The 23,508-nt window shown below is 40.1% G+C and overlaps 1 protein-coding gene and 1 non-coding gene across 14 annotated transcripts in view; both read right to left on the bottom strand.

Annotated features, from left to right (window-relative positions):
- The window catches only part of JHY (junctional cadherin complex regulator), a 76,909-nt gene that overhangs the window by 9,996 nt on the left and 43,405 nt on the right, over nt 1–23,508 (bottom strand). For all 13 annotated transcript variants that reach the window (XM_054439891.2, XM_054439897.2, XM_063671519.1 and 10 more), the window contains 2 exons: nt 14,620–15,275; nt 2,937–3,231 (listed from right to left, as the gene is read on the bottom strand). In XM_054439891.2, the coding sequence (XP_054295866.2) occupies nt 2,937–3,231; nt 14,620–15,275 (951 nt within the window). The remainder of the gene's footprint in view (nt 1–2,936; nt 3,232–14,619; nt 15,276–23,508) is intronic.
- On the bottom strand, nt 22,245–22,384 carry LOC129009212 (U4 spliceosomal RNA). The gene has a single exon (XR_008492726.1). It is a non-coding gene; the product is annotated as a U4 spliceosomal RNA (small nuclear RNA).

Raw genomic sequence — 23,508 nt, 5'->3', positions numbered from 1 at the left:
ACTAGTTGCAGATTCCACAGTGTGGGCATGGCTAGGGTCCCGTCCCCAGCAGACGGGAGGACATGAGAGTGTGAAGTTGGAATGAGAAGTTCAAAGAGCCCCCAGGTGGGGGTATGTGAAGGAGCTGGGGTAAGAACTCTAGGGTTGTGAGCTGAAGACCCGGGATACACAGAGGGGCTCAAGATGGGAGCTGCAGGATTGGGCTGGGGTCATATCTCAGCCCCAAGACATCCTCTTTTTCCTCTCGTTAGTATCTCTTGCTGCCTGTTCCAGGCCAGTTTTGCTTTCTCTTTGAGGCCACCCCTTATCTTTTTCTCTAAAGGCCCCACTTGAGGATCCACGGACTTCATAATCCCGTCACTTTCTGGCATGTCTTGCATCTGCCCTGCACACCATAGCCAGAGCTGCCTTTCTAAAATACAAATCTGACCATGTTTAAAATTCCTCCATGATCCCCCCTGTCCTACAGAATAAAGTACTTCTTTGAATGGAAAATGAGATCTTCTAAGACCTGGCCCCTATCCACCACTCCGCTCCCATCTTTCAACACTCCTTGCCTCCCAGGTTTAGTAACAAGGACCTGAAATGCTCTCATCCCCAGCATGCACCATGTTACAGCTTCAGAACCTTTGTTCGTGCTGGTACTCCTGCCTGAATTGCTCTTGCAGTCTTCTTTTTTTTTTTTTTGAGATGGAGTCTTACTCTGTCGCCCAGGCTGGAGTGCAGTGGCGCAATCTTGGCTCACTGCAACCTCCACCTCCCGGGTTCAAGCAATTCTCCTGCCTCAGCCTCCCGAGTAGCTGGGATTACAGGCACCTGCCACCACGCCCGGTTAATTTTTATATTTTTAGTAGAGACGGGGTTTCACCATGTTGGCCAGGGTGGTCTCGAACTCCTGACCTTGTGATCCACCTGCCTCAGCCTTCCAAAGTGCTGGGATTACAGGCATAAGCCACCGCGCCCAGCCTGCTCTTGCAGTCTTCTTTGCCAACTCTTCACCACCCTCTAAGATGCAGTTCTGAATTATCTTCTGAAGCTTTGCCTGACCCCAGGTCAGGATATCAGTTTTCCTTTATGTTCCTCTGTGCTCCCCATGCATACCTACATTATTCTTATTACTTTTATTATTAATATCATTATTTGTTTTTTGCTTGCAACTATACTGCAACATAATAAGCATTTACACGTCTGCCATCTCAAGTTCCATGCAACTGGAAGCTTCCTCTGAGGAAGGGTCATGGCTCATCTTTACATCCCAGCACCTTCCAAGTTCCTAGTAGAAATCATCATCATTATTATTATTATTATTATTAAGACAGAGTTTTGCTCTTGTTGCCCAGGCTGGAGTGAAATGGCGCAATCTCGACTCACTGCAACCTCCGTCTCCCGGGTTCAAGTGATTCTCCTGCCTCAGCCTCCCCAGTAGCTGAGATTACAGGCGCCCACTACCACGCCCTGCTAATTTTTGTATTTAGTAGAGATGGAGTTTCACCATGTTGTCCAAGCTGGTCTTGAACTCCTGACCTCAGGTGATCCACCCACCTCGGCCTCCCAAAGTGCTGGGATTACAGGTGTTAGCCACCGCACCCGGCCTAGAAATTATTTAATAACAAACTGAATTCAACTTAGGAATGATTTGCTTAATTCCTCTCAAGTTGTCTTAGGGTGGAGGCCCTTCTGTACTGAGGCACTCATTTCCCCAGACGCTGGGAGTGTTGTCTGCTGATGGCTCACAGCTGAGTTCCTCCCTAAACACTGCGTCAGCCACGTGGAGCTGCTGTGCCCAAAGTCACCACCCTTCCCCAGGGGCAGTCATTATCCAATGGCAGGTTGGTATGGGAGAACAAAAGCCTGGGTCCCTTGCCTTTGAAGGGCCACCCCAACTTTAGAACCCTCAGAACCTTGGCCAAGACTCCTGCTGTGTCTGCATCACAGCCCATCTCTGCCCAGCCCCGCTTCCCTCACTCTCTTAAAGGGGAGGTTCCCCAGGTTGATCCGCTATAGACCTCCTGCATGCAAATCTCCATTTCAGTCTGTTCCCTGAAAACCCAACTCACCACAGGCTTATTGCTTTCAACCAGGCCTTTCCCTGTTGCCTGTAAAACAGAATGCATTTCCAGCTTTTTTCTTATGATTTGACACTGGAAGCAAGTGACCTTTCCTGAAGGCTTTTTATTGCCAGTGACAGAAAAGAAATACACAGGACATAAAAAGTCCCCTTCCTAGGCTCCTTCATTTCTTACTGAAAACATTCTACTTTGGGTCCCCAATTTTACTTGTTAAATCACGTAGGCCCTGTGAGAAAAGATTTAAGTGCGCAAAGGTGCTAGTAATGGTGAATTTATTTGAGACAAAGAACTCAGTAAAGGTCAGCTAATGTTTGAGAGGAAAGTTCAATCACTGGCCAGCCCAGGTATTTTACTGCAGAAGTTGGGGTGAGATTAGGGCCAAGATGAGTCCTCATGGTGGCAGTTGGTGGGAAAATGCAATGGCAACAGGCGCTTTCACTCACTCAGCCCTACTTTCTCTACTTTTTAAGATATGAGAATGACCTGGGAAGAAATGATTTAATAACCATGAAGACTCAGGTTAGCATGGGGCTTGGGATGGAGTATGGAAGCTTTCCTGAGGAAGGGACGTTTCAGCTGGGGATGAAAGGAGGAGTTTTGCCGTTCTGCAAATGGAGACCTCTCGCCAAGATGACTTGAACAGGAGGGAGAAATGGGCATCCCTGGCAGCAACAACTTCTATTAAGAAGGGGAGGGAAACCCCAGGGAGTAGCTTGGGCAGGAGTAAGAAACTCCTTAGGATTCTGGGCCACCCAGTGTGGCAGCAACTCAGTAATGACCATCCCTATTCCAGGGCTGCAATTAAATCAAGGTCCATCTGTATACTCAAAATGGAAAGGTTACTTGGTAAAATGGCACTTTTATTACCTTACTGCTGCTTCTTTTCTTATGCTTTTTTCCCTTTTCCAGTTGAAACAGACAGCCTTCAGAATTGCTACGGCTAATTTTCACTTGGTTTCTTTGGCTTCTCTCTGAACTGAGTTGGGATTCACTTTCTACCCTTGACAGTATAGGTGGAAGCGTGACGCTGGATAAGGCCCCTTCACTGGGCTGCATGTCGGTCAGCTGCACCAAGGCTTGCTGATGCTGCTCCATTATCTGGGTGAGCCATGAATCTGGTGAAGCTCTAACCGGCTGGCTGTCAGAAGAAGAATGGAATTTCCTTAATGAAAAAAAAAAGGCACAAATCTATTAATAAAATCCGAATACATAAGACATCTAGCATAAAAGTCTTTATGAACCATTAACTTGATGTATTTATCACTCTCAAATCAAATTAATGACCTTTAGCTTAATCTTTTCATGAATACATTAATTTCTTATTTATCTTAAACTCCTCCTCTTTTTCCTTTAGGACGGTATACATTTTATTTAGAACTTCTGTTTAGTGCATTCAGAATAGAAAAACACCATTTTGAAAAATCAAAGACCTTCTCACTGCAAAATACCTAGAAATGTTGCATTACATTAAACATCCTTTAAATACATAGTTGAATTGGTAAGATAAATAGAAATCTCCAAAGACCAAAATGAACAAAAGGAATAAAAACCAAAGCAGATTTTAGATTAGCTGAAGTTATGGCTGTCTTTACAGGAGTTTTGGGTCTACAGGCTTTAGTTTTAATAGTTAATGCCGCTATAGGATATGCAAGATCTCGGTCCTGTGTGAGGCAGGGAATCAGAACTAAGATCGTTGTAAGAAGACTGTAACTTGAGGTGCTACACCCTCAGTTAAAAGCTACATTAATTCAAAACCCATTCACCAGCCATGAGAAACAACAAGCAAGTCTGTCTGTCTTGGTCTTTGGGCTCTGAATAGAAAAACAACCCCCACTCCCCCCAAAAAACCCAACAACAACAACAACGACAAGCTCTTGTGAATATCTATAGGACAATATTTGGATTTCAAACTTGCCTTACCCACATAATTATGTAAATCCAACATGAAGAAACTAATATAACAATGATCTTGGATGAGGGATACTTCTGTAGTAGTTGGCAGAAGCAAATATAAAACTTCTCTGGAGAAATACACTCCCACCCAAGCCTGCCTAGGTTTCCACAGAAAAGGCGGCTAAATGTAAGTTCACAATCCAAAGTCCTTGCCCATAAGAGGAAATAATCTACCAAGTATGAGAGTCAGCAGACACACATGCACACACATACGAACAGCAACAGTAGACTTCCAAGAACTTCAGATGATAGAGATATTAGATAACATTCATAAGGTAGTTTAAGATGAGTAAAGACATGAGAAAAGAAGTTAAGAACCCAAGAAACATATTTAAAAATCCTGTATTTTGGAAAAAGAACAGAGAGGTTTTAATCAGAACCAAACAGAAATTCTAGACATGGAAAATACCATCACTGAAATTTAAAACTCAATGGATACCTTAAAGAGCATATATTGGACACAGGTAAAGAGAGATTTATTACACTGGAAAACTTATTTGAAGAAATTTTTCAGAAAGAAGCACTGAGAAATAAAAGGTATAAAATAAAAACAGTGAAAAAGGCATGAAGTCTAGAATAGACAATCTAATATACAGCTATTTGGGGTTCCTACAGGAGAAAATAGAGTAAATTTGAGAGACATAATATTCAAAGGGAACATGTGTGATAATTTTTCAGAATTTATGAAAGACATGAATCTTAAGATTTAAGAATTATAGAAGAGTCCCAGGCAGAATTAAAAATTTCATACCTAAGCATATCACAATGAAACTTCAGAACACCAAAAACAGAGGAAACACTTAAAAGCCAATAAGAGAAAATAAAAACAAAACAAAATAAATGTTAATTATATTGACAAAAGACTTTTCAAAGCGATGCAGAAACCAGGAGACAGAAAAGTAATGTTTTCAAAGAGTTGAATTCTTCACAATATTAAACTATAATTCAAAATAGTAAAATAAAGAAGTTTTCATGTAAATTTACCATACTTGCTAAAAGAACTTCTAAAGGATTTACTTCAGGAATAAAGGGTAACATGGAAGAAAGGATGTGAGGCAAAGACATTAATAAACAATTGGCTAAATATAATACGGTATTAACTCTTAATACAGTATTAACTCTAGACAACAATAATAAAAGCAGTGACTAATTTTGAATATATAAAGTGATAGAAAAGTTGCTGAACAAAGTAATATGTATGACAGGAAAGGTGACTGGATTAAAACAATCTAATAATTTTGAACATGTTCTAGAGGAGAATGGGAATATTAATTTAATGCTAGACTAGTTAAGTACATGAGTTACAATAAAAGAATATAAAGAGAATATATACTTGCAAATCAGTAGAAGGAAAAATAAAGAAAATTCTATCAGGTTAATAGAGGATATAAAAGAAATAGAGAAGTATAGAGAAAGTAGGGTGATTCAGAAGGACAAATTAAGATGGTAGAAATAAATTCAAAGGTATCAGTGCCACAATAAATGTAAGTAGCTTTTTTGGTTGGTTTGTTTTTTGAGACAGCATCTCAGTTTATCACCCAGGCTGGAATGCAGTGGCAAGATTTTGGCTCACTGCAACCTCTGACTTATGGGCTCAAGTGATCCTCCCACCTCAGCCTCCTGATTAGTTGTGACCACAGGTGCACCCCACCATGCCTGGCTAATTTTTGTAGAGACAGGGTTTTGCCATGTTATCCAGGCCAGTCTTGAACTCTTGGACTCAAGCAATCCTCCCTTCTCAGCCTCCCAAAGTGCTAGTATTGTAGGTGTGAGCCACTGCCCCTGGCCTATAGTTTTAAGTCACTAGTTAAAAGTGAGTTTAAGAATGAATAAAGAAACAAAATCCAACATACTATTTAAAAGAGACACACTTAAATCATAAGAAGACTGAAAAGTTTGAAGATGATGGAAAGAATATACCAGACTCAATGCTAAATTTAAAAAGCTGGTGTAGCTGTATTAGTATCAGAAAGCATAAACCTTAAGAAAGAAGCATTTTTAGGAATAAAAATATTGATTACATCAGGATTAAAAGAAGAATTCATCAGGAAGATATATCAATTATAAATCTGCATGTACCTAATAACATAAGTTCAAAATACATAAAGCAAAAATTAATGGAATTGTGAGGCAAAACCGACAATTCTTAAAGAGGGAGATGCCAACTCACCAGTTTCAGTAACTGATATATCAAACAGAGAAACCTAATTAGGCTCTAGAAGACTTAAAAGGCCTATTCAACAAGCCTACTCATACATAGCATGTAAATATATAGAATGATGTAATCAACAACTGCAGAAAACAAATGAGGAACATTTGGTTACACTGACCAAAACATTAGGCCAAAAACAAGTATAAAAAAAAATCAAAAACTTGGTATCATGTGAATGATGTTTTCTGACAATAATTGTTTTGTTAGATATATAACAATAAAAATATCTAAAATAACTTTATATGTTTTGAAATTTATAAACATACTTCCAAATAACTGATCATCCAAGAGGCAATCATAATGGAATTAGAAAATACTTAGAACTAGCTGAGCGAGGTGGCTTGTGCCTGTAATCCCAGCAGTTCAAGGGGCTGAGGCAGGAAGATGGCTTGAGCCGAGGAGTTTAAGACCAGCCTGAGCAATATAATGAGAACCTGTCTCCAAATAAATTTTAAAAATTAGTTGGGTGTGGTGGAGCCTGTCTGTAGTCCCAGCTAGTGGGGAACCTGAGGTGGGAGCATCACTTGAGCTCAGGAGTTGGAGTCTGCAGTGAGCTAGGATCACTCTGTTGCACTCCAGCCTGGGCAACATGGTGAGACCCTGCCTCTAAAAAGAGAAGAAAATACTTAGAACTAAACCATAATAAAAATGCTACATTTTAAAACATGTGGAAAGCAACTAAAACATACTTAGAGGAACATTTATAATTTTAAATTATATTGGAAAAGGAGAAAGCCTTAGAAATAATGAGCTAAGCATTTAAAACAGAAGTTAAGGGCTGGGCACGTTGGCTCATGCCTGTAATCTGAGCACTTTGGGAGACCAAGGCAGGTGGATCACTTGAGGTCAGGAGTTCGAGACCAGCCTGGCCAACATGGTGAAACTCCGTCTCTACTACAAATATAAAAATTAGTTGGGCATGGTGGCGCATGCCTGTAATCCCAGCTACTTGGGAGGCTGAGGCACGATAATCGCTTGAACCCAAGAGGTGGAGGTTGCAGTGAGCCGAGATCATGCCAATGCACTCCAGCCTGGGCGACAAGTGAGACTCTGTCTCAATAAATAAATAACAGAAGTTAAGAAGTCAAAAACACTGAAGTAAATTCAAGCAATATCAAAGAAAGGAAGTAAATATATGAGAACAAAGATGGATAAAAGAGAAAACAAAACCAAAACATAGAGGAACATTGTTTTTGAAATGACAGATGAAATAGACAATCCTTTTGCAAGGCTGATCAAGAAAAAGAGAGAGAAAGCACAAATAAACTATTGTGGTTTCTTCTGAGTTAGGACAGAATCAATTTCTGCTTTGAAAAAGGAATTTCTGGCCAGGTGCGGTGGCTCACGCCTGTAATCCCAGCACTTTGGGAGGCCAAGGTGGGTGGATCACCAGAGGTCAGGAGTTCGAGACCAGCCTAGCCAACATGGCGAAACGCTGTCTCTACTAAAAATATAAAAATTAGCCAGGCGTGGTGGCACTTGCCTGTAATCCTAGCTACTTGGGAGGCTGAGGCAGGAGAATCACTTGAACCTGGGAGGCAGAGGTTGCAATGAGCCAAAATTGCACCACCGCACTCCAACCTGGGTGACAGAGCAAGATTCTGTCTAAAAAAAAAAAAAAAAACCTAAAACAAACAACAAAAAGGGAATTTCTATTTCTTGTCATGGTCCTCACCAAACAGGAGGCACACACAATGACCTGCAGTCACACATCCTACAAGCAGCTGGTTACCATGTAATGTTTTACATATTCAAAAAATAAAATAAAATTTAAAATCAGTGAGAAGAAAAGAAAATCCTAACACTGAATACAAAGCAAAACAAATGAATCTAACTGTATGTTAAACGGATTACCTCTACCCAGGGAAAAGAATTAATTTATGAAGTAATTTTGAGTCAATGTAGTTTGGTTGTACACCGTTAGAAGGATATAGAGGGAGGAAAAAGAATGGCAAAGAAATCATGAGCTTTACTTAGACTGACTGTTTGGTAGTGGTACTGGCATTGTAATTATAAAACTATTTGTACATATACTGTAGGGAAGGGTAAATGTGTTAACATATTGATGTTTTGGTAAACTAAGGTTTTCACTGTTGGAAAAAGAAAATACAAATATGGAAAAGGAGAAGCATGAGGAAGAACCCAGAGCTGTTGGATTTGAGGTATCTGTGTGACCCCACTAGTATACAGAAATATGTACTGGCATAGGCATAATTATAGAAAGAGTTTCAGGTACAGGTATTTTCTAGCTCTAACTGCTGAGATCTTGGGTCTAGAAGCAATAACATTTCAGTAGCAATGAGAACACATAGCTCTCAAATCTTGGTTTCTAAATTCCATTCCCTACTAAAAAGAATTAGGGTTTTTTGGAGAAACTGATGCTTCCGCATGAGTTCAGGGAAAGTCCAAAGGTAAACCTAGAACATATTACTATGCCAGAAAACAAAGACAAAAGATGTTACATCAAAAGGACCCAGGAACTGGAGTGAAGGGGCTCCCACGGCTCAAATCCAAGACAGTGAGAACATATACAGTATAATGATGGTAACAGACTTTAACATGTTTATAGAAAAAGATTTATGAGTCCATAATGATACTAGAGAGAAAGGGAGAGAGAAAGAGAGGTAAAGAAGGAAGGAAGGAAAGAAGAAAGGAAGGAAAGAAAGAAGGAGAAAAAGGAAGAGGAAAAGGTCTTATTTCAACAGCCACGTAATAAATGTATAGGTATTGATAGAATTATAAAATCACCATTTTGCAACCCCAATGTAATGAATGATTTAGGTAAGCATTGTAAGTGGATACTAAAACCACTGTACAAAAAGCTGTTGAAAACTAGTATATTTACACTGTCTCAAATATTAATAATTACTTATAAAGGGAAAATGTTCCTTTACAATGGGGAGATCTGGTAGTCGCTACCTTAATCAAAACGTTTAACTTAGCATCACCAATAATATGATAGCCTGACAGTAGGTATCGCCTGGTATAATGTAATAAAAAGTACACCAAATCACCTAAGTAGTATTCTTGCCTGAAATGTTCATCCTAAATATAACTATCCAAAAACAATAAATTTTTTCTAAAAAGGCATTGTTATAGAAAACAATGAAAAGTGAGCATTGGATAATTTGTTCTAGATTTTTTTTTTTTTTTTTTTGAGACAGAACCTCACTCTGTTGCCCAGGCTGGAGTGCAGTGGCATGATCTCAGCTCACTGCAACCTCTGCCTCCCGGGCTCAAGAGATTCTCCTGCCTCAGCCTCCCGAGTAGCTGGGACTACAGGTGCCTGCCGCCACACCTGGCGAATTTTTGTATTTTTAGTAGAGTGGGGGGTTTCACCATGTTGGCCAGGCTGGTCTCAAACTCCTGGACCTCAAGTGATCCACCGCCTTGGCCTCCCAAAATGCTGGGATTATAGGTGTGAGCCACCATGCCCAGTCTGTTCTAGATTTTTTTTTTTTTAATTAAAGAGACAAAAAGTAAATGAAATGTATGAACACTGAATACTGGATCAGGAATTTAAAAAAAGCTGTAAAAGGCTTTTTGGAGACAAGTAATACAATTTAAAAATGTACTGATACTACATGATATTGTGTATAATAATGTTAATGTTCTTAGCTGTGATAATGGTGTGATTGTTGTATAGGACAATGTTCTTATTCTTAGGGGCTGAATATTGAAATATTTAGAGATAAAATATTGTGATTCTGAACTTGCTTTCAAATGGTTCAGCAAATAGATAGCAAATGTGGCAAAATTTTAGCACTGGTGAATCTAGATGAAGGACTACAGGTGTTTATTGTAGATATTTTCCCCCAAGTTTTTACTAGGTGTGAACAATTTCAAAATGAAAAGGTGGTAGAAAAAACATGGCAGAATAAACATGTAATTTAACTCTCAAATGCAAATCAAAATTATATATAAAGAGGTTTTTAAAAGACATCAACCCACAAAGATAAAGAGAACAAAATGGGGGGAAAAGAGCAAATATTTTGAAAGCAGAGAACAGACGGTTGAATGGTAACTATCTTAGCAGACTCAAAAAAGTGGAATCTAAGTTAGCAGCAGGTAAAGCAGAGAAACCACAGTTTACGCCATAGAATCCTGTCAGGCTCATGAACTGCAAGTGGGAGTGGTGGTGGTGAAAGTCTATGTGAGAGTTACTTAAAAAAGATTTGGTTAAAAGTCTGTTTAAGAAGCAGTCAGGGTCAGGTGTGGTGGCTCACGCCTGTAATCCCAGTACTTTGGGAGGCCGAGGTGGGCGGATCATGGGGTCAAGAGATCGAGACCATCCTGGCCAACACGGTGAAACCCTGTCTCTACTAAAAATCCAAAAACTAGCTGGGCGTGGTGGTGCAGGCCTGTAGTCCCAGCTGCTCGGAAGGCTGAGGCAGGAGAATCGCTTGAACCCAGTAGGCAGAGGTTGCAGTGAGCTGAGATCGCGCCACTGCACTCCAGCCTGGCAACAGAGTGAGACTCCATCTCGAAAAAAAAGAAAAAAAAGAAGCAGTCAGATCTCCAGATCATCTTCTCCATTTTGTGCACCTAGGCAACTGTCCCTTCCCTCACTCCGCAGCTCACTGGAGGTTTTCATTCTGAAGAAGCCAACAAGTCTTCTGCCTGTGAAGCACTAAGCACAGATAATAAATCTGACCATCAAGAGAAAGGACCTAAAACATACAGGAGGGGCTTCCTATCACATGGCCCCCACAGATCATTCTATAGGCACTCAAAGTCAACAAGCACTGTCACTCAGAGCTTCCAATAAGCTTTCTAGTCCCTCATACTTGATCATGAGAAGACGATCAAGAATTGCCAGACATCTGACACGGCACTAAGGTGGAAGACAGCAAAGTAGGAGAAGAGAAACAACCATCACTGACAAAGACCTAGAGGAAAGAGAAGCAAAGCGGGGAATTAAAAACAATTAAAAATTCAGTCACAAGGGCCCTTACACCCTATTTTGCCTTGTTTAAATTTCTAAGAAGATGTTGAGAAAAAAGGATGTTGTATCCATGAACAAAAACATGAGGCTATAAAACAAGGAACATTCAGAAACCAATAACAGAAACAACAACAAAAAAATCCTGTCGGAAATTGACAAACATGATAGCAGTAGAAAGGCTGGAAGCTAGGACTGAGAAACCCTCCCAGACAGTAGAACAAAATTACAAAGAAATGGAGAAAGAAAGAGAAAACAAAATCATAATAACAGTCCTGGAAAAACACATCTGAATCACAGGAGTTTCTAGAAAGAGCAAACAGAAAATGGTTGAAAGGAACTACCCATAAAGATGACTGAAGAAATTTTCCCAGAACTGAAGGTCACATGTTTTCAGGTTTAAAAGCCCCAGCTCAATCTATGAAAATAGACCTATACGAAGGCGCACTATTATGAAATTTCACTTCAGTAGAGAAAAAGAAAAGATCCTAAAGCAGAAAAAACAAACAAACAAACAAAAAAACAACAAAAAACCCAGGTTATATACAAAGGGTCAGGAATGAGGAGGCTTCAGATTTCTCAGCAGCAACACTGGATGCAAGAAGGCAATTCTGAGGGACAATGATTTTCCATCTAGAATTGTACAATCCTCTGCCAAGCTACCAATCAGGGGCAAGGACAGAAGAAAGATAATTTCAGCAAGATCTCAAAACATTTACCTCTCAAGCAACGGAGGATGTTTTCTATCAAAATTAGAGAGGAAACTAAGAAAGAGAATGGGGATGGAAAAAACAGGAAGGGTGACGAAGGAGAAGAGTGAAGAGGGTCTCCATGAGGGCGTGGAGATTCTCAAGGATAATATGGGCACAACAACAGCGGAATGCAGTCAGAAAACAAGTGTGCCACAAGACACTGGCACGATGAGAACTGCCCATCACCCTGTCCCCTGTCCTTATGCCACGTTTTCAATCTGAAAAAAACGCCGGAAGGGGTGCTCAAACAAAATAAGGAAAATGTGAGATACTGAAAAAGAAAATCCTACCAGAAGAAAGGCAAAGCGAATCCTCAGCCAGGACAGCTGCGAAGCAAGTCTAGAAAGAGAAAGAAAGTAAAGGCCTCTACAAAGTCTGGCTCCAAGAAAGAGACAAGAATTGAGAAATTGCCCGATGGGGTTGTCCTTATGGAAACTTATACTAAGAGTCTACTCAAAAGTGTAGGATCAATTAGCTATATGTACAGAGAAAATTAAGCAAAAGAAGCCCAGGAGGTTGAGGCGGCCAAAAAAATTTAAAAAAAAGAAAGAAATGAAAAGAGGGACATGATTATAGATATAATAAAGATGGAATAATATTAAAGTTATTTAAATACTACAAAAAGCTTTATGACAGTACATTTTAAAACTTAGCATAAAAGGAAAATTTTTCCTAGAAAAATATAATGTATTAAACTGACTAAAGTGAAAATGAAAAGACTGCAAAGTCTTACAATGATTATAGTAAATGCATCAGGAGTTTAAAATCTGCTCACAAACAACAACAAAAAGCCAAACAAAACCCACCAATGGTCCAATAGTTTTAGAGAAAAATTCTATCAAACCTTCAAGTAACAGATAAGGCCAATTGTATATAAAGTGTTCCAGAGGATGCAAAAAGAGGAAATAGTCCTTAACTCATTTTATAAGGCTGGTATTTTCTTGATAATCCACCCAGTCAAGGCCAGTGGCAGATAGGAAAATTATAAGCCAATTTCACTTCATGTATATGAAAATGTTAAATCTTAAACAAAGTGTTAACACATCAAATTAAGCAACTTATTAAAAATGCAGTATGACAAATTGGGTTAACCCTAGGAATAAAAGGATAGTGCATCATCAGAAAAATCTGTTAACATATTTCATCACATTAAAGGATTAATGGAAAAATGTTTCAATTAATGCAGAAAAAGTATTTGATAAAATCAAATACTCATTTATGATAAAAGTTATTTGCAAAGAGGAACAGGAGGAAATTTCCTATCTATCTACCAAAAACTAAGTATTATTTTTAATGGTAAAAGTGTTAGAAACAATCTTTCTAAAATCAGGAAAAAAAAGACAAAGATGCCTGCTATTTATCATTATCTCTTCTAGGAAGCTAACTTTAAATCTTATTACATCTACATTCCATACCACCAAGTGTAGCACTTAAATGTTCTTTCATCAACTCACGAGGGAATAATTGTCTCCCTGCTTTGAAAGTTAAGTTCTTTGAAGGTGCCTCACACACCATACTTCTTTTGTACCTTGTATAGCATTTAGCACTGTTAGGTATTCAGCATGTTAGGTATGTAGAAAGGACGTTTGATCGAAGAACACCAAGAAATGGTGCCTGAAGTAATTTTTAAAATAACTTTCATTTTCCCGTTTATAGAAGCTATACATCTACATTGTAGGGAACTTGAACTGTTCTGAAAATATAAAGAATAAATTTTTAAAATCCTAATCTCTCTTGCTAGAGATAACCACTATTGACATTTTGGTGAATTTTCCTTCTGTGCATATTTTAACATAGTAGAACTCATACTCCTTAGATGTACTTTTTCTTCTACCAGTGTCATTCAACCCAAGGTGTAATTTTGTACTTTACTATTTTCTTCCTATAGAAGCATTTCCTCATAACCATAATTTTTAGTGGTTCCATGATACTAAATATCATAATTTACCTAAACATTCCCTATTGTTGGATTTTTAGGTCACTTCTACAAATGATGATTTTTTTGTATGTGCATAGTTTTCTGTATTTTTAGATTATTTTCTCAGGATAGGCCATGATAATGTTGGAGATCATTTGTTTCCTCCAAACATCACTTGCAACCCCCAAAACACACTGATGTTTTTTGACTGGGTCCCTCTGTCCTCCTTTCCCTCCAACTTCTAGTTTAACTACAGTGGAAAAATAGAGGAGACAGGGAAGAGGAAAAGAAATCCATCAAAAGTAGACTCTCGGCTGGGCACGGTGGCTCACACTTGTAATCTCAGCACTTTGGGAGGCCAAGGCGGGTGGATCACTTGAGGTCAGGAGCTCAAGACCAGCCTGGCCAACATGATGAAACTCTGTCTCTACTAAAAATACAAAAATTAGCCTGGCGTGGTGGTGAACGCCTGTAATCCCTGCTACTTGGGAGGCTGAGGCAGGAGAATTGCTTGAACTCGGGAGGCGGAGGTTGCAATGAGCCAAGATCGCACCACTGCACTCCAGCCTGGGCAACAGAGCGAGAATCTGTCTAAAAAAAAAAAAAAGTGGACTCTTTGAGGCAGGAATCAGAGCTAAGGAAGTTGCTAGGTGAACTCTTCTTCTCACCTAGCCATCCTTATGGATTCCCCTTCCCCTTCTCCCTCTCCTGTCTTTCTGCAGCAGTCTCTCCTTTCTCCTCTAGAAAACCACTTGAGAAAAGGGAATTCTTACCATAACATTTCTAAGTTCCTGTATTTTGTCTCTGTATAAGGCTGTTTGGGTTGTTTCTTATTTTCGGTTGATCCATGAGTATTTATGTGATAAACAAACTGAGAGCTTTTCTGGCTCAGGAGCACGTGTCTCTTAGAAAGTTCATTAAGGTTGTTCAAATCCATGTCAGAAAGGGTGTGTAGCTGCTGATATGAAAATCTTTTCTCTTCTTGGTCTTTGTGTCCTCTTTCTTTATTAACATTCAGCCCACAGTCATATCCAATAGAGTTTTTATGTAAGACCTTGTCAAAAGCCTGTTTTGGTGGAGCAAAGGTATTGGAGGTTTCTTTGAGATTGTGGCTCCTAAGTACCCTTGAGGCTTGTACATCATTGTTAGAGGCATGTATAATCACAATCGATTCAGGCTTTGTTGAAGTATCAAGAGGCTTATTTTGGTTTTGTTGCTGCCTGGGAGGGTTATTCTGGTTCCCCTGACTGGCAGTCACCTCTTCCGTTGTGAAAGACTTCAGGCCATTCTGGTGTTTACTCTGTTTTCGAATCTTGAGCTTGGCTGATCTTCTGGAAGGTCGATGGTCATTCACCGTGTCAGAAGGTTGCCCTCTTGGTACATTGCTTGATTTTGTACTTTCATATTGAGACCAGTGTTCCTGGTAATTCTAAAGAGATATTTTTGGTTAATGTAAAATAAGAAGACTGGCACTCTTCACAAATTTTATTTTATTTATTTATTTATTTGAGACGGAGTCTCACTGTCTGCCAGGCTGGAGTGCAGTGGCGAGATCTCAGCTCACTGCAAGCTCCGCCTCCTGGGTTCACACCATTCTCCTGCCTCAGCCCACAAATTTTAAATTCGTGTTTTTCAAATTGGGGGTTGAGACTTCTAGGAAGGTGACCATAGAACTGAAAGTAGATAAAGAAAAAGTAGAAGATTTTTTTCCTAATTTCAGGGAATTCGAGAGTTAATAACTGAGTGATTCCTCCTGGAAATTTAGGATTATAAGCCTAGAAAGAAACAGAAAGCTTAGAATGGGCTTTATATTAAGGACAAGTCTTTGGCTTCAAAGTTTAAGTTTTAAAAGTTAAGTCTTTGACTTAAAAGTGTTGCCAACTTGGGGGATGGGGTGGGGAAGCTTTACTTCGAGAGATATGGAGAAAGTACAAATGAGAATCTACATCACAGTATACAAGCTTATTTTAAGTAACATGAATATTTTTAAAAATCTTAACCAGAAAACACTAATAATTTGCTTTAAAACCAAGTACAAATCTAATATTAAATACAATTCAGATGATCAGATCTCTTTACTCATGCTGGTCAGAAGCTAGAAATGACCTCTTCACCAGATGAAACAAATTAGATTTTATTCAGAGGATTATAAAAGGGCCTGTGCTGTGATAGGACATCTGTGAAGCCACAAGGGCTGTTTTGCTTCTGTTCCTTAATATAGCCTGCGCTTAGGCAATCAAACATCTGGGGGAAATATTTCAATTTCAGAACAGTCTTTATGCTTTTCAAAGTCTCCTAACAACAAAATGTACTCCTGGTATAATAGATACACTATGTAACTATATTGTGCTATTGCCATTTAGAAATATTTTCCGAGGAATAAAGCACTCATTACTTTGTGAAAAACTAGCTGAGTTAAGAGGCCTTTGCAAAGAATGATTAAATGCTTATTGAAAACAGTAGGATGACCATATGCATCAGTGTGTTATGTAACTGCAACATATTTCTTCCTTTCTGAATACATATACTAAAAAATCTCTTTAGCTTATATCTATAAAACATTAACTGAAAAATGCAACAGTTGGATGAATGATTATTTTAGCTTGCTAGAAAGAATGATCAAATTACTGTGGTAAGAGTTCAGCTTTGATTTCTCTTTTCTGATACATTCTGATACAACCACTAAGACTCATCCTATTCCTGTATAATATTAAGCAGTGTTCTATTTCTAGTGAAATCACGTTATAATAATGTGGAGATTGTTAAATTTAAAACAGTAATATACAGTGTTACTTATTATATCATATTTTTAAGAAATAACAACTTCTAATTTGAAATGTAGAAGCTGTTCTTATGGGAATTTGAGCTGTCTGGGGGATTGGCCAGGCTCTGATTAGTTCCCACATACTTTAAATTTTTACTTGTGGTGCTCCCAAAAAAGGGAAAACTTCTTTTCTGTATTCCAGGTAAATTCTAGGTGTTCATTCCATGCAGTAAGTTGAGCTGCGTGGGGAAATGTGGGCAGGAAGGCTCTGCAAATACACAGCTCCAAGAAAATCCTTTCTTGTAATGGATCCGGAAAATAATTGCTATTTTACAATATTATAGGTGTGGTTGTGTAATATAGCAGCTCTTTTTATGGCTGGCAGCACTGTTCGTGAAGGTCAAAAATGCCCCCTTTGACCGTGACCTAAAAATATTAATTGACGCTGATAATGTCATTCTTTTCAATATTTGTTCAGCCTTTAACTCGCTAGAGAAGTAACCAGGATGCTGCCATCTAAATGTACTTTTCCTAGTTTTCTGTCTTAATTTTCACCAAAAAAGAAAATACTTACTTCTCAGAAATTTCTTGGGTACTAGATCTGAAATCCTGGGTTCCCACTTGATCTTAATCACGTTATTACCTTTGCTGCTGACAATCCAGAGCACAATAGTACTCTTCACAGGGCGCTTTGACAACAAGGCCAAGGACTCATCATTTTATGAAACTTCAATTGTCTCAAGTGTTAAATCTGCTATTCACATAAATATAAGTGCCCAGAGATGGCATTTCAGTCCCCAGAAAGGAAGCCATTTATGGGCTTGATATGATTTTTCTCACCTTCCAAGCAGCCTACTTGAGATCTGTGGTTTACTGAAGATTTATTACCCTACAATTGGGGCATCAGGTGTCACTCTTTAGGTGGCAAGACCTGAGTTCCCTGAAGTTAATATACAAAGCCATTCTCAGACGATTTAATCTCCATCAGCCCTGAAATCCTCTATTCCATCCTGCTCTCACTGGGGTTCTTTTGTTACCCACACCGGCAATCACTGCATACTCCATGCACTTAGAATAACTGCTTAATGGCAGTAGGTTTTTGCGTCACACACGGAGTGTTAGCATGGGGGAATCCTGATGCCTAATGCTGGGATGATAATTTCTTGGTGGGACTCATCCTTAGTTATTAATTAATGCTCATTCATACTCTGCCACCCAAGAGAAGTTTGTCCCCGACCCTGTGAAAGGCAGCACCTGGTTGTTTCTCTTTTACGGCTTTCCTTTTCACATGTCATAAGCAGACAGGACAATGCCTGCTCTGATCTCAACCAGAAAGTTCATCTGTTTAACACAAAAGCCACTCCTGCTCTTAGTTAACCTGACTCAACCATGGAGTCCCGAGAGTTGTGCCTGGGCTCCGAGATCAGCTCTAAAGTGGAGACATGTCCGTTGTGTTCCGCTTTTCTGCTGTGTTTATGAACAATAAAACATGAGTACTTTAAGCCTGAGATACAAATTCCATCTGATAATATTAAGAGAATCTCAAGCAAAAATATTAATTGGCTGTAGTTTTCTCTGTGGGTAAGGAAGAACTCTGTGTTCAGATGAATAGAAGCAGCATAGATCTGTTGATAGTGTTGGAGGCAAAACCAAATTAACAGCTTTTTGGAAAGGTTAATCAGGATTTGATTACAAGGGCTTTCATATTAATAAGTAAAAGGTCCTACATATCTTTACTACCATCATTACCTTTTCTTTGCCTGGAAAGCTAAGAGTTATTTTAGAGGGGTAAGAAAGAAAACATCCTATTTATCCTTTTGAAACATTACTTAATTGGGGAACTTTTAATTTTTTTCTGCTGACATGTTTCTTGCCTGGTGCCATGCTTTGAATGTTTGTGTCCTCCCTAAACTCGTACGTTAAATCCTAATCCCCAAGGTAATGCTATTTAAAGGTGGGGTCTTTTTGAGGTGACTAGGTCAGCAGGACAGAGCCCTCCTGCATGGGATTGATGTCCCTATAAAATAGGCTCAAGGAAGCTCATTCCCCCCCTCCATTGTGTGAGGACACAGTGAGAAAGCATCACCAGTGAACCAGGAAGCATCACCAATGAACCAGGAAGCAGATCCTCACCAGACATAGAAACTGCCAGTGTCCTGACCTCGGACTTCCAGCTTCCAAAACTGTGAAAAAAATAAACCTCTGTTGTTTCTAAGCCACCTGATCTATGGTATTTTGTTACAGCAGCACAAACAGACTAAGATACCTGGGAAAGATCTTCTGCCAGTGGGAATGTGCCCCTCACACTGCCCAGCAAGAGTCCTGAGCCTTAAACACACTGCATTCAGTCTGGGCACACAACCTAAGCAGGATTCGGAAAACCTGTGAAGATTCACAGGCAAGCACAAAGCGATTCAGGACGCTAAGGCCTATGTGGCAAGATTAAGTGAAGAGAGATTACTTGGCTTCAAGTGAACACTCTAGGCATGGATAAGACTCTTACATAGAATATGATGATGACCATCATTCTCAGTATTTTTAAAGTAAAAATACATAGGCTGAAATGGTCTCAGGCATATCTTCTCTCTTTTCTCGCCCTTTCTCTGGTTTCTCGTTCTTTCTAGCATGTAAATGTATTTAAGTCTCTCCTATGAAAAGAAGGAAAGAAACATTCACTTGAATACATTCTCTGGTTAAATCCTATCTCTTTCTTGGCCGGGCACGGTGGCTCACGCCTGTAATCCCAGCATTTTGGGAGGTAGAGGCGGGTGGATCACTTGAGGTCAGGAGTTTGAGACCAGCCTGACAAACATGGTGAAACCCCGTCTCTACTAAAAATACAAAAATTAGCTGGGCGTGTTGGCATGCACCTGCAATCCCAGCTACTCGGGAGGCTGAGGCAGGAGAATCGCTTGAACCTGGGAGGCAGAGGTTGCAGTGAGCCAAAATCACGACACTGTACTCCATCCTGGGTGACAGAGCAAGACCCTGTCTCAAAAAACAAAAGCAAAGAAAAATCTATCTCTTTCTCGATTCACAGCCGGGCATCCTGATGGTGTAGACTGCACTGGTCTCTGCTCCCCATCTCGCATGCTGACCTCTGTCCCCCGCCATAGAGCGTTCCTTCTCCCCCATCCCGCTGAAATTGCTCTGTTCAGGCCACCAATAAACTTTTAGTCACCAAATCCTGTGGGCACTTTTTTCCTGACCTTTTTATTTTCAAGTTATTTCAAACTTACAGAAAAATTGCTAGTATGGACAACTCTAAAGGATTCTTATCCAGATTGAACAATTTTAAACATTTGGTCACATTTCATCATTTTCTCCGTCACTCGACACATAAACACACAAATATACATCTATCTACATATATGTAATTATTATTGTTTGTATTTTTGGTATTTAGTCTTTTCAAGCCATGGAGCCTTCCATATATATGAGTTGCATGTGTAATGCCCCTTGCATGGCACCTCACTGCTGGGTACCTGCTTAGATTGCAAACAATCTCTTCTCCAGTCTGAGTCCTGGATTGCGTGAGGCAGACAGCAGCCCTTACCAACTATGTCAACTTTTCCCTCCCTAGACCATACAAACAGCAGCCAGAGCTGTCATGGTTCCTCGTTCCTCCTCTCACTTTCACACCTTTGCCCGCATTTGTCCTTCTAGGGGCAGCTGAGATACTGACTCCTATGGGGGTTATTTATCCGTCTTCTTAGGGCAGAATTAGGTGCTCTTTTAGTTCCACTGCATTTTGTACCCAGGTCCATATTACTGCATTATAATGATTACATAATGATTCCCACTAAAGTGTTGAACTCCTAGAGGGGAGGTACTGCTTTAAAAAAAAAAACGACCTTGGCCAGGCATGGTGGCTCATGCCTGTAATCCCAGCACTTTGGGAGGCCAAGGTGGGCAGATCATGAGGTCAGGAGATCGAGACCATCCTGGCTAACACAGTGAAACCCCATCTCTACTAAAAATACAAAAAATTAGCCGGGCGTGGTGGCGGGCGCCTGTAGTCCCAGCTACTCAGGAGGCTGAGGCAGGAGAATGGCGTGAACCCGGGAGGCGGAGCTTGCAGTGAGCCAAGATTGTGCCACTGCACTCCAGCCTGGGCAACAGAGCGAGACTCTGTCTCAAAAAACAAAATACAACAAAACAAAAACCAACAACTACAAAAAACAACCTTTCTTCAAGTTTTATTTATTGTTTCAAATAATTTTTGTTGTTTGTTTGCTTGTTTTTTTTTCCCCCCATATCTTTTGGGCCAGGCATCTAATCCGCAGTGCCTGGAATGCAGTAGATACTCAATAAATATTGGTTGTGTGAAACATTTTGATTTTGCATAAAGATATTTCACATTAGTGAAGGTTATTGTTGTTAGGGTAGGTTTATGAAACTTTGAAAGTCATTTTTCAAGAAAAAATTTTCAAATGAGGCCCATTTTCCCCTGGAGATACACTAAATAATCTTTTTATCTGCATTTTGTATTTTTTAGAGACAGGGTCTTGCTCTATTGCCCAGGCTGGAGTACAGTGGCACCTGCAACATTGAATTCCTGGCCTCTAGCAATCCTTCCTCCCTGGCCTCTGAAAAAGCAATAGGATTATAGGCATGAGCCACTGTGCCTGGCCCATGATCTTTGAATGTTTCTTTCATCAGCCAGTAAATATTTACTGAGCATCAGCCTTGGGCAAAGCGTTGTGGTAGGGGATGTAGAGAAAAATACAATCGGTACCTTAAAAGATCTTGTAGTGTAGTGAGTACAAAAGAAACACATGCGCGGTGGCTCACGCCTGTAATCCTAGCACTTTGGGAGGCCCAGGTGGGCAGATCACCTGAGGTCAGGAGTTTGAGACCAGCCTGGCCAACATGGTGAAACCCCGTCTCTACTAAAAATACAAAAATTAGCTGGGCGTGATGGTGGGTGCCTGTAATCCCAGCTACTCAGGAGGCCGAGACAGGAGAATCGCTTGAACCCGGGAGGCAGAGGTTACAGTGAGCCAAGATCCTACCATTGCACTCCAGCCTAGGCAACAAGAACGAAACTCCGTCTCAAAAAAAAAAAAAAAAAAGAAAAGAAAAGAAAAGAAAAAGAAACACAGGCAGCAGCTAATGAGACACGGCCAAATATGGCAGGCCCTGAACCAGTGGTCCAGACTACAGACACAGCAGGAGCTGAGGGCAGAGGAGCGGGGTGGGAGAGGCTGGGAATCTCCATGCAGATGTGGTCCTTGAGGAGGCACTAAAAAGAAGGCATTGGACTTGGGTAGTTGAAGAGGAAAAAGAAAGGCAGCCTGAAGCGTCTGTGTCCCAGAGTGCTGGGCTGGTGTGTAGCACGCAGTGGGCAGTCCACAAATCCTTTCCACCTAAAGAATGGGAAACATCCCTTAGGCCATTTGTGGTTATTGTCATTTTAGGTCAATAACACTTTTTAGATGTTTTGCTCCACAATGTCTTCATTCAGGAATGGGTTATAAGCGCATTAGTTACAGTACACGCAGGGAATAAAAAGCATTCTTTTGGCTTTCTTCTGATTTTCTTCCATACAAAAGTTTTACTGCTTCTGTCAAAGGTCATGCCATAAATCAAGCACTGTGATTTTACCTTGCTTATTATCATTTTTTTTTTCAGTCTCCATAGAGACTGTCCAAAATTGCCAATGCCGACTATATTTCAAGTCGTCAGGGCGGGTATTAGGAAAAGTTTTCAGTTAGCAATAATTGCACCCTGTATAAACCTCACTGGTTATGATGTTGCCACTGGGCAAAGCTTTTTACCTCGATCATTTTGTCATTAGCTGAGAATCCTATGGTTTTCCTTAGTGACAATTATGAAAGCTACAGGTTGCAATAATCTTACATGCTTCAAATGTATTTTCTATAATAATTTAAATAACTAGAAATACATGGTCATAGAATTCTAGCATTTTGCAGCTGAGATGGACCTTGAAGGTCATTTAGACTAATCCTTCATTTAATAAAGAAGAAATTTAAGGCTTTGAAAAAGCTGAGATTTGCCCAGTCATGCATCAAGTAAATGGCAGGTTGAGGCCCAGAAATTCATCTCTGATGACCCAGCCCATTACCCATAATGCATGGCAAATCTTAAGGTATTTCCTTTGTCCCTGGTTCCTGTTGACCAAGCTCCCCTGGCTGTCTATCACGTCTGGTAGTGGTTCCTGTCCTCTACATCCCATAGCCATGAGACATTTCAGTCCCCATCCTCTCAACTTCTAGGTATGGCCTCACTGGCATCAACTTTCAGGAAGCTCTGGGTGAATGACTTTTTATTTCTTTTTTTGCAACTCATAAGAGCGGCCTGGAGGCCACTGGGGAGGAAAACAGATGATTCGGGCTGTCCCTTCTTTCTAACCTCTCTGAAGCTCGGGTAAAACTTATTACTATTTTTACTATGTTTATCACTGTATATAGTTTTAACTGACGTCAACAGGCTCTATAGGTTCAGTAATTTTCAAAGGACTCATCTCTTTTTAGGCAGGAATAAAACCTGGTCCAAGGGTGGCTCCACATACATGGGTCAAGAAAAACCTGAGCTTCTAGTGCTTTTTCTGTTTCTTTTTTTTTCTTTTTCTTTCTTTCTTTTTTTTTTTTTTTTTTGAGATGGAGTCTCGCTCTGTCACCTAGGCTGCAGTGCAGTGGCACAATCTTGGGTCACTGCAACTTCCACCTGCCAGGTTCAAGCAATTCTCCTGCCTCAGCCTCCCTAGTAGCTGGGACTACAGGTGAGCACCATCATGCCTGGCTTATCTTTTTTATTATTATTTTCTTTTTTTTGATACGGAGTCTTGCTCTGTCACCCATGCTGGAGTGCAGTGGCACGATCTTGGCTCACTGCAACCTTCGCCTTCCAGGTTCAAGCGATTCTCCTGCCTCAG

Source organism: Pongo pygmaeus, chromosome 9 (assembly GCF_028885625.2).
Source record: "Pongo pygmaeus isolate AG05252 chromosome 9, NHGRI_mPonPyg2-v2.0_pri, whole genome shotgun sequence".
NCBI classification, from domain to species: domain Eukaryota; kingdom Metazoa; phylum Chordata; class Mammalia; order Primates; family Hominidae; genus Pongo; species Pongo pygmaeus.
Note: the sequence above shows the minus strand (reverse complement) of the source record. Positions and strands in the feature narration are given on the sequence as shown.